Source organism: Arctopsyche grandis, chromosome 5, assembly GCF_051622035.1.
Source record: "Arctopsyche grandis isolate Sample6627 chromosome 5, ASM5162203v2, whole genome shotgun sequence".
Taxonomy (NCBI): domain Eukaryota; kingdom Metazoa; phylum Arthropoda; class Insecta; order Trichoptera; family Hydropsychidae; genus Arctopsyche; species Arctopsyche grandis.
The window spans coordinates 2,103,642-2,115,111 of record NC_135359.1 but is presented as its reverse complement, the minus strand read 5'-3'; the positions used below and the strand labels follow the sequence as shown (position 1 = coordinate 2,115,111).

The following is an 11,470-nucleotide window of genomic DNA, read 5'->3' as shown; positions in this document are numbered from 1 at the left end:
TTCTTCATTTTTGTTAAAAAATGTAATGGTCACAATCTAAACTACTCAGCAGTTAGGGATTTCTATTGGGAAATTCTGCTATGGTTAAAAATTCAGAAATTCTGGTGTAAACCGGTCTTCATAAACGTTGACAAATGAATAACACGGATTACACGACCCATGTTCAATGCATTTTTACTAACCTCTTCTTACTTTCACTTACGATTTTTATTCAATGCTACCTGGAAAGGCTTAGAGGATAGTGTTTTTGTTTACTTTTTACGTGCTCAAAATACAACGCCTATCGGCGATTTTTAGGCCCATGGTAAAATCAGGCCATTGGCAAAACATTCAAAGGAATAAAGGGTACAAATATGTAATATTACCATCCTCTTGCCGTAAAGCAAAGAAACACCTTTGTATATTCATTTTAATGAAATAAAAAAGCAATACTTGTACTCAGGATTTTATTTTTTTCCATTCAAATTTTTTTGTCAAATAAATTAAATAGAAAATCTTACATTAAGTTTGTGAAAATATTGGAATTGATCGAGGGGTTCTAGTTAAGATTTTAATAAGTGGAATTAAACTGAAAATCAACCCAGAAGCCCCTTGTAAGCTAGCAAATAATCCAAAGCACGTATTTACGTCGTAATTTTTTAAAATAAATCGCAACCAAACGGTAAAAAATATTAATAAAATTGCAGTCATTCGTTTTAGAGTATCTCGAATTTTTGGCCAATGCTGTGCACCAATGGACGCTTTGATAGTTTCTTCAGATGTCAGTGAAATAATCCCATGACTGCTCCCAACGAGAAATGTTGCAAAAGTCATCAAAAATATATTTTCAACCTCCATCAATACTAAAAAAAACGAAATCATTCAAAATGCTTTAAAATAACGTGCTAAAAATCGATGCGGTGCAAACGATCGACAAGCGCCAGATAGACTGAAGCACAGATTAACGACACGTGTACCTTATGCGTGCGCACTGCTCGCACTTACACTAAGCGAAATCTACCCAATGTCCCGACATACCTACCCTGTATACGTTCTGTGCTTCTGATACTTTAGTTCTGAATTTTGCCTTATTAAACTCGCCAGAAAGATCCAACTCAATTTTAATAATTACCATTTTAATCATTGCATCTGTGCACATCGAAAGGTTAATCGTCATCTGATGTGCAATCTATCATTCGTGAAGTCGAGAATTGCGTTTAAAGCAGCCATCCAGTTAATCTGTGGTTCAGTCTGTCTGGCGCTTGTCGATCGTTTGCACCAAACCCGATAAAAATATAGGTACTAATTTACTGCTAATGCTACAAGTAAAAGAGTATGAATATAAATAAATTAATTTACCAAATAGTCCTAGCGATGACATAAACAATCCAGATATGGTGAAATATTTATATCTTGATTTTGTTATGTTGACTAGCCAAGGTGAGCTGAATAAAAAGCTCAACCAGGACAGAGCGTGGACAGAAATAAACAGCGATGTATCGAACAATAGTCCCGAGCTGTTTTTGTTTCCTAAAACTGGTAGCATCAACGCGACTTCCACTGGCACAAAAACTGTGCATGATTTCAGCAATAAACATGGATAAAATTGCCACATTTTCAACGACGAAATTAGTGGAGGAATTAAAATGTCATACATGTTATTCCAAGTGTATCTGAACCACCTTTTAATGCGATAGCATCTGTAATATGAACAACTGCAGTGTAATTTTGGGAACCAGTTTCGTCTTGTTTGTTTCTGATCGTCAACGCACTGAAACGAGTGTCTACTGCTTGTCGTTTCAATGTTTTGATTGACTTCCAATGATGCGACTTGAATGTTCTCTTTTTCAGTTTTGAGAATGAATTCATCGATCTTGTCACTAATCATGCTGTATCTCTTAATGCTGTTTTCGACCTTTTCACGTTCTTTAGATTTGTCATTAGTCTCGTCATCGCTTGATAAACTGAAGCTCCTTTCACTTTCTTCTACTATTTTCGGCAAAATTTGAAATCCTTTACTTAGATCGTGCACCACCACGATTTCTTCTTTATCTAATTGTTCATATTCATCTTTGTTATTATTGTCGTGAATTTCTATTGTCTCATTTCCATCCGAAGGACATCTCCAAGTCTTCTTCGTCATTTCGATGAGCTGAATGTCTTGAAAACTATTGAAAGATATGTCGCTTCCTTCGAAATTTTTGTACGTTCTTGAAAAGTCTCCACATTTCGAAAGCGGTTTTGGAAGTGCATCACTTTTTACGTACAAAATTGCTGGTAGAGTTTGCAAAACTAAAGAACTCAATAACAAATGTCCCATCGAACTTCCAAACAAATGAAATAATACAGTTATAACAAAAGGTAATATCAATTGTCCAAACGCTTCCCCGAAGAGAAAACTTGTTTTAATAATACTAACATTTGTATAAAAATGATCTTCGACTACATAATTGACCTGACTCAGAGTCATGCTCGTTCCTAGACCTATGAAACAAATAGAATAGTTATTTTTTTGCTTCTTTAATAAATTATAGCATTCAAGTTAATTCCACAAACCGCATAGTATTCCAAAACAGAGCGTATACGAAATTGACGAAATTACAAAAGAACTCAAGAGTACTCCAAAAAAGGCAAGAAGCACCCCAAATACACAAAGTAATCTAGATCCAATCTTATTCGCCCAAGATTCTGCTGCTTCCCTGAAGAACGGATCTAAAAATCATAACACACACATTTAACATACATAAATCTATTAATAATAAGTCGTATTAAAACATATGATGATTCACCTGCAAACGTCCATACAATGCAAAAAATGCTAGGTGCCAAAATGGCATTCCATATCGTAACATCCTTCTCTAATCGCATCAACAAAACAATGCCATGTGAGAGTAAGAGATTTGGTAAAACCATCTGAAGAAAACGAAACACTTAAACATAAATAATATTTGAAAATAGTATGTATATTAAAATTCCAGCTTCACTCACATGAGAAATGAACGATGCAAATATAATCTTCCATTTGGATTGTGGTATATGAGAATTCATGCTCAAGATGGATACAAATTTTCTCTCAGAGGCTGTTCTACGAGAAATTTGTGCCTCCATTGTCGTGGAACAGTGTTAGGAATTGAAAAATATTCAAATATATCCGCATTATCTGGGTCTTACGAGGTTAACTTGAATGATATGATTCATGATTGAGAAATTTTGACATCACACTTTTTTAATCGATAATATTATTACTTATATATATATATAATCACTATATCATTTTAATATTCAATTGTGTTTTATAACACATGTGACGTTGGAGCGTTATAAATAAATGGTGAAGGTGAATGTTTGTACAACAACTGAAATAACTTAATGCAACAAAAAGAAACCTAGCATGTACGTATTGTTATCACAATGATTGTTTATCTTATCAGAAGCATTCATAGATTAATTTGATAACGTTTGGAAAACTCAAATTTCAACATGAATATGTATGTACTAATAAATGCATTTAACATTTTTTTTTCAAACCGGGACATTATTAGACTTACATAAGTATCATCACCACTGGCGACCTGAAATGGACTTCTTATATTAACCATATTGTAAATAAATGTTAATCATTTTTGTATATAATGAAACGTGTATACAACTATCTTAACTTAGGCATATTATCACAAATCTATAAAACTTTTATTAGATCTAAATTAGAATACGCTTTTAGTATATGGAATCCTCATTTTAAAAAAAATATGCGATGCGGTGCAAACGATCGACAAGCGCCAGACAGACTGAACCACAGATTAACTGGAGTATTTTTGTTTTATTTAATTATTTATATTAAGGCCTATCGGCTTCCCCATGTATTCTAAATAAATAAATAAATTATACAATATTAAAACATTTACATATTGTTGAAATACATTTTTATTTTTAATATTTCACAATATGTAATACATTACAATGGTATAAAAATTCTTAAAAATGTTCATAAATTGTAATGATATATAAAATTAATTTATTTTTAATGGAATCTTAATTTAACTGTTGACTTAAATAATATAGCATTTTTATATAAACTTTATTTGACTAGTAGGTACTCGATTTTTTTTTGATTTTCAGGATGTGCATCGATACGACGTATTACATTGACGAAGATTTGGATCGAAAACAGACGTTCCAGGACAGACATATTTAAATGAAAAATATTGTCCAGCTGAAGGCGAGCAAATCTTGTAACCTTTACATCCCGCTATTGCCGAGTCTGGATATCTTCCTTCTTGATTACAAGTTGATATTTCTGCAGTTGTTATTTTTGATGTATCTGTAGTTGTTGTTGTTGATGTATCTGCAGTTGTGGTTGTCGGTGTTACGGTTGAAGTTAAAAGTGTTGTTGTAGATGGTGTAGTTGAAGTTGTGGTGGTTGATGTTGTTAAGGGTGTTGTCATTGGTGATGATGTCGAAGTTGTAATGATAAACTGGGTAATGTTTGCAGATGGACATTCGTATGTGTTACTACATTGACGTTCGTTTGGATCAAAAACCGATGTTCCAGGACAGTCATATTTATGTGGAATAAGTTGTCCATTTGACATAGAACAAATCAAGTAGTTTTTACAGTCAACGGATGAAAGATCTGGTTGTCTCTCTGTTGATGTGCAGATTGATGGAATTGGGGCAGTTGTTGTATATAACGTTGTAGAAGTTGTAGTGGTTGATGACAAGGCTGAAGATGTGATATTTGGTATTGTAATTTCAATTGGAGTAATTGATTCATCACATTCGTAATCTGTTTTACAGGTTTTTGATATTGGATCAAATAGTGATGTACCTGGGCAATTATAGTTGAATTGGTTAGATGATGTTGAAGAACATAATTTATAACCCTTGCATCCTGACACTGCAATATCTTGATGTCTACCGTCAAAAGGACAATAGGATATTGACAAAGGCATTATAGATGGAACTGAAATTGTTGTAATTGTACTCGACGTAAGAGTTGAAGTGATAGGTGTCATCTGTGTGGTAGGTATTGAACAGACATAGTTCTGAGAACATTGGCCAGAATATGGATTAAAAGCACTAGATGATGGACAATTATAATAGGCTGGGGCTAATTGATCTTCAGAATCAATAAAACATATAACGTAACTCGTACAATCCAAAGATTTTGGATTTGGAAAACGACCAATGGTGTTGCATATTATCGTGGGAGTAGTTGGAAGAGAAGTAGTTGGCGCTCCAACTGTTGTCGTAATTGAAGAGGTAGTTGTATTTGGAGCACCAGTTGTAGTGTCTGCTATCGTTGTAGTATCAGGTGAGGTTGTAGAAGTGCTAGCAGTTGAAGTGGTGACTGATGGAACTATGGTATTAGTGAAGGTGATAGTTTCTGTAGTAACAGATGAAGAATCGGGCGAAGTCGTTGTACTACCATCAGTGGTAGTATCGGGAGCGACCGATGTAGTATCAGGTGAAATCGTTGTACTACCATCAGTGGTAATATCGGGAGCAATAGTCGTTGTGTCTGATGAAATCGTAGTACTACCATCAGTTGTAGTGTCGGGAGCAACAGTTGTTGTGTCTGATGGAATGGTAGTACTACCATCAGTGGTAGTGTCAGGAGTAACAGTCGTTGTGTCTGATGGAATGGTAGTACTACCATCAGTGGTAGTGTCAGGAGCAACAGTCGTTGTGTCTGATGGAATGGTAGTACTAACATCAGTGGTAGTGTCAGGAGCAACAGTCGCTGTGTCTGGTGGAATGGTAGTACTACCATAAGTGGTAGTGTCAGGAGTAACAGTTGTTGTGTCTGGTAGAATTGTAGTACTACCATCGGCAGTAGTATCAGGGGAAAAAGTTGTTGTGTCTTGTGGAATCGTACTGGTAGCAACCGTAGTATCTGGAGAAAAAGTCGTCGTATCCAGTGGAATTGTAATCGTGATAAGTGATGTACTGCTCACAGCAGTCGTAGTATCGAGTGGGATTATTGTACTAGGAATAGTAGTAGTATCTGCAACATCGGTAGTTGTATCGGGTGGAGCCGTTGTCGTGTCAAATGATACAGTAGTGCTTGCAAATGTTGTAGTATCTGGTGGAATCGTAGTACTAGCAGCAGTGGTAGTATCTGTAACATCGACAGTTGTATCGGGTGGAGTCGTGCTTACAGAAGTGCTTGCAAATGCTGTAGTATCTGGTGGAATCGTAGTACTAGTAGCAGTGGTGGTATCTGTAACATCGACAGTTGTATCGGGTGGAGTCGTGCTTGCAAATGCTGTAGTATCTGGTGGAATCGTGGTACTAGCAGCAGTGGTAGTATATGTAACATCACTAGTTGTATCGGGTGGAGTCGTTGTAGTATCTGGTGGAATCATAGTGCTGACAACAGTGGTGGTATCTGTATCATCGGTGGTCATTTCGGGTGGAGTCGTTGTCGTGTCGGATGATGTAACAGTAGTGCTTGCAAATGTTGTAGTATTTGGTGGAATCGTAATACCAGCAGCAGTGGTAGTATCTGTATCATCGGTGATTGTGTCAGGCGGAATCGTTGTCATGTCAAACGACGTTATAATAGTGCTTGAAATTGTTGTGGTATCTTGTGAAATCGTCACAGCATCAGTGCTAGTATCTGGTGCAATAGTACTGCTGGTAACTGGTTTATCTGTAATCATTGTTGTGTATGGTGACGTTTCAGTTGTGCTGGCAACTGGTTTGTCTGTAAACATTGTTGTGTCTGGTGACGTTTCAGTTGTGATGGCGACTGCTGTGGTACCAGGTGGAATCGTTATCACGTCAGGTGATGTTACAGTAGTGCTTATGATTTCTGGTGCTATGATTGTACTAGCAACAGCGGCAGTATCTGTATTCATAGTGGTGGTGTCGAGTAAAATTGTTGTACTAGCAATAGTAGTATCTGGTGTATAGGTAGTTGTATCGGAACTCGTTGTTCTGTCAGTTAATGTTATATTAGTGCTTGAAAATGTTGTGGTGTCTGGTAGAATCGTTGTACTGAAATCACTGGTAACATCTGGAGAAACGGTCGTGGTATCCGCTGGAATCGTTGTACTCGCAACAATTGTAGTGGTGTCTGATGGAATCGTTGTAGGATCGGATAGACTTGTTGTACTGGCAACAATAGTGGTATCTGGAACATCCGAAGTTGTATCAGGAGGAATCGTTGTCGTGTCTGTTGATGTTACAGAAGCGCTTGTAACTGTTGTGGTATCTGGTGGTATTATCGAACTAATAGTAATTGTGTCGAGCGGGCTCGTTGTACTAGCGGTAGTAGTATCTGGAGCCACGGTCGTTGTGTCTGGTGGAATCGTACTAGAAGCAGCTATAGTATCTGGATCAACAGTCGTAGTGTCTGGTAGAATCGTTGTCGTGTCCAGATTTGTTTCAGTAGAGCTTCCAGCTGTTGTGGTATCAGGTAGAATTGTTGTCGTATCAGATGATGTTACAGTAGTGCTTGCAGATGTTGTGGTATCAGGTGTAATCGTTGTACTAAAAACAGTGGTATCTGAATCAACAGTCGTGGTGTCTGGTAGAATCGTTGTCGTGTCCAGATTTGTTTCAGTAGAGCTTCCAGCTGTTGTGATATCAGGTAGAATTGTTGTCGTATCAGATGATGTTACAGTAGTGCTTGAAGATGTTGTGGTATCAGGTGTAATCGTTGTACTAAAAACAGTGGTATCTGAATCAACAGTCGTGGTGTCTGGTAGAATCGTTGTCGTGTCCAGATTTGTTTCAGTAGAGCTTCCAGCTGTTGTGATATCAGGTAGAATTGTTGTCGTATCAGATGATGTTACAGTAGTGCTTGAAGATGTTGTGGTATCAGGTGTAATCGTTGTACTAAAAACAGTGGTATCTGAAGCAGCACTCGTTGTGACTGGTGGAATCGTACTAGCATCAGTTGTAGTATCTGAATCACCAATTGTGTCCGGTAGAATCGTTGTCGGGTCAGTTGATGTTACAGTAGTGCTCGCAGATGTTGTGGTATCAGGTAGAATTGTTGTCGTATCAGATGATGTTACAGTAGTGCTTGAAGATGTTGTGGTATCAGGTGTAATCGTTGTACTAAAAACAGTGGTATCTGAAGCAGCACTCGTTGTGACTGGTGGAATCGTACTAGCATCAGTTGTAGTATCTGAATTACCAGTTGTGTCCGGTAGAATCGTTGTCGTGTCAGTCGATGTTACAGTAGTGCTTGCAGATGTTGTGGTATCTGGTGTAATCGTTGTACTAAAAACAGTGGTATATGAAGCAGCAGTTGTTGTGACTGGTGGAATCGTACTGGCATCAGTTGTAGTATCTGAATTACCAGTGGTGTCCGGTAGAATTGTTGTCGTGCCAAATTGTGTTAAAAAAGTGCTTGCAGCTGTTGTATCAGATGATGTAACATAAGTGCTTGTAGCTGGTGTTGTGTCGGGTATACTTGTACTAGCAGTAGTGGTATCTGGAGCAACAGTTGTAGTAGCAGCAGTTGTGTCTGGAGCAACAGTTGTAGTATCCAAAAGAATTGTGCTAGCAGCAGAAGTAGTATCTGGAGCAACAGTTGTAGTCTCTGGAATTGTCGTCATTTCAGGTGAAGTTACAGTAGTGCTTTCAGCAGTTGCCGTATCGGATAATATATTTGTATCGACTGTCCGTGATGTTGGACAGTAAAATATATCCGTACAAAATCTCTCGATTGGATTAAAATAGTAATTTCTCGGACAGACATATCGTATGGGTTGCAAATTCCCAAAAACGTTTTTGGTGCATAAGTAATAAGCAGAACAATCATTTACTTTCGGATCAGGAAATTTCCCGAGACCAGTACAATCGAATGTGGCGCGTTGGCTGATAGTGCTGTACGATGATTGGCACACAAAACTATCTTTTGGCTCACACTTTGAAGTTTCTGGATTGAAAGCATTGCTTCCTGGACATGTGAAGTGTAATACTATTGGTAAATTGGTAGTAGATTTTGTGCAGATGACATAGGAGCGACATCCTGGCACAGAATCATCAAGGAACCTTCCAGATTTTATACAATCGAAAGCAATGCAGTACTTCAAACCGATGGAAATCAGTACCTGAATGGGAAGCGCATTTTATATAACATTAATAACATAAGTAGCATATATAAGTTAAGTTTTAAGATACTTACCAATACTGTACTTCTCATTGTGATCCCATTGGGATTTGCACATATAATCCACTCAAAAATTGTGGCGTTGTGATTTCATAGCCAGCAGTTTCACTCTCACTGATCCTACTGGGTTATGTCCTAAATTTACACTCTTACTAGGATGTGTTTGTTTTGTCCCCGCGGATTATTATCAACCGTTAAACACTTTGCGTCATAATTTACGTATGTCGATTATGCCGATAATTGGTATGTCAACACTGCGATGACACTGCAGAGACTCGAGGAACAGAGTCAACATAAACGGAAACAACTTGCCGTGAACTTGGTATGACTATATACTGGTTGTTCGATTTTGAATAGCCACCGAAGTGATAGTATAACGGAACTTGAATTATGACAACGAACTCACGCATTCATCTTTCCAGTTTTTTCAGCATTAATACGATTTTTTCAATACTAAAACTACTACTTTGTTAACACGTTTCGTTCGGGACATGAGTTTGGGGGAATATTTTACATTTTCGGAACATTTTTAGATGACGAATTGTCTTCTATGATATACATATATAGTTGTCTTATTGACATGATATACGATCATAATCAACAAGAAGCTGATTCAACTTATCTGCATAGCGACAATAATTGGAAGTTTGTCCGATTTTGTATGAAACCTCATCAACAATTCATCATTACCATTTCTGGTTATTCACTGTCATTCACGGACTGCAATGGCTGATTAAGCAATTAGAAGGCTGATTAAGCCATTATTGTAAAAATGTTTGTATAATATATTCAAAATATAGGATATTTTTTTATTAAAATTAAAAAAAAATACACCACAGGGCTGCGAGGGTAATTTAGAAAAATCCGTGTTTCGGAACCTTTTAAAATAGAAATAAATTTATTCATTTAATCTGCATATTTTTATTTTTATTTTTATTAAATCAATAAATGTACGCTCTTCATTACAAATCGCTCCAATGCGACAAGTGTACTATAGACATCAAGAAAATTTTATATATTTTAATACACAATCATTACATAATTTGAAACCATACATGACATATATGGTCAGACATTGTATATAACACGATCAATAAATATCGAATACCATTTTTAAACAACAATATGAATTTATACAAGAAACCCGGTGAATCCTGAGATATAACTCAAGATTTTGCGAGAGAAATTGGCAAACTCTGATAGGAAATGACCGACCTGGTTACAAACCAAGGTCTGGCCAGCAGCAAGTAGTGTGACTCAAACCCATAACCATACTGACCATAGCAAGATATACTTACCACTAGTCTATGCTGCTGGTTATATTTTATTACATTTTACATTTTTTATACCAGAAAGGCCTTACAGGTAAACCCCAATGCACCTTTCTGGCCAATTACAAACAATACAGCATTTTTATTATACAAGCCGCTGAATTACTAGACACTGAAAACTCGCAAATTAGCGAGACATCTATGAATTGTACATTAATTTTATTGTACATTAATCATACGCATATAGTGGTGAAATAGTATGTAGGAAGGTTTTTAGCCAATTTTTAATCGGGAACCGTTTCAATTATGAAATCAGAGAAAATAGGCAAACTCTGATAGGAAACGATCGACCTAGAGCACAAATATCCAGGTCTGATCAGCAGCACTACAGATATACTCGGAATAAATTATTTTCAATCGAGGTCAGCTCATGGGATCGAACCCGGCGCCTCTCGGTGTTAGGCAGAAGCTTAACGACCGAGCTATGCTGCTGTCTATATTTATTTTTTTATTTTTTATTTTTACATATATACCAGGAAGGCCTTACAGGTAAATCCCAATGCGCCTTCCTGGCCAATTACAAATACAAATACAGCATTTTTATTATAAGTCGTTGAATTGCGAGACACTGAAAAAACTCGCAAATTAACGAGACATCTATGAATTGTACATAAATTTATATTGTACATCAATCAAATTTTTCAAATAGTGGTGACATAGTAGGTAGGAAGGATTTTTAGCCAATTTTTTTTTCCGGGAACCGTTTCAACAATGAAATCAGAAAAAATTGGCAAACTCTGATAGGAAACGATCAACCTGGAGTCACAAATCCAGGTCTGACCAACAGCATACTCCGAAAAATTAATTTTCATTCAGGGATAGAACCCGGCACCTTCTTGACGGTAAGCAGAAGCTTAACGTCCGAGCTATGCTGCTGGCTGTATCGGGTGAAAATAATAAATAAATCAGAGTGAAAAGAGTAACCTTTTCCACTGTTTAATTGAATTGCAAAGGGGTTTTAGAAAGCCGCGTATGAATATCAATCTGTCATCACTTCGATGTGACACAATATTTCGATTTAAATTTTAAT

At 36.8% G+C, this 11,470-nt stretch overlaps 2 protein-coding genes across 4 annotated transcripts; one reads left to right on the top strand and one right to left on the bottom strand.

The window, feature by feature from the left end:
• Positions 1–430: 430 nt before the first annotated feature.
• On the bottom strand, positions 431–3,362 carry LOC143911461 (uncharacterized). 3 transcript variants are annotated; one of them, XM_077430332.1, is made up of 6 exons: positions 3,226–3,362; positions 2,968–3,158; positions 2,769–2,892; positions 2,536–2,691; positions 1,339–2,463; positions 431–842 (listed from the first exon to the last, which is right to left on the bottom strand). In XM_077430332.1, the coding sequence occupies exons 2-6, from the start codon at positions 3,085–3,087 to the stop codon at positions 502–504; spliced, it is 1,866 nt and encodes a 621-aa protein (XP_077286458.1). In that variant the 5' UTR covers positions 3,088–3,158; positions 3,226–3,362; the 3' UTR covers positions 431–501. The 3 variants fall into 3 exon arrangements, with proteins under 3 accessions (XP_077286458.1, XP_077286459.1, XP_077286457.1); XM_077430333.1 differs by having other exon boundaries at positions 3,246–3,355; XM_077430331.1 differs by having other exon boundaries at positions 2,968–3,352.
• Positions 3,363–5,919: 2,557 nt separating this feature from the next.
• LOC143911994 (uncharacterized) lies at positions 5,920–6,598 on the top strand (the record flags this gene model as incomplete). The annotated part of the gene is made up of 2 exons (XM_077431099.1): positions 5,920–6,537; positions 6,587–6,598. Coding segments are annotated over 2 exons (630 nt in total), but the record flags the coding sequence as incomplete, so codon positions are not given.
• Positions 6,599–11,470: the final 4,872 nt, after the last annotated feature.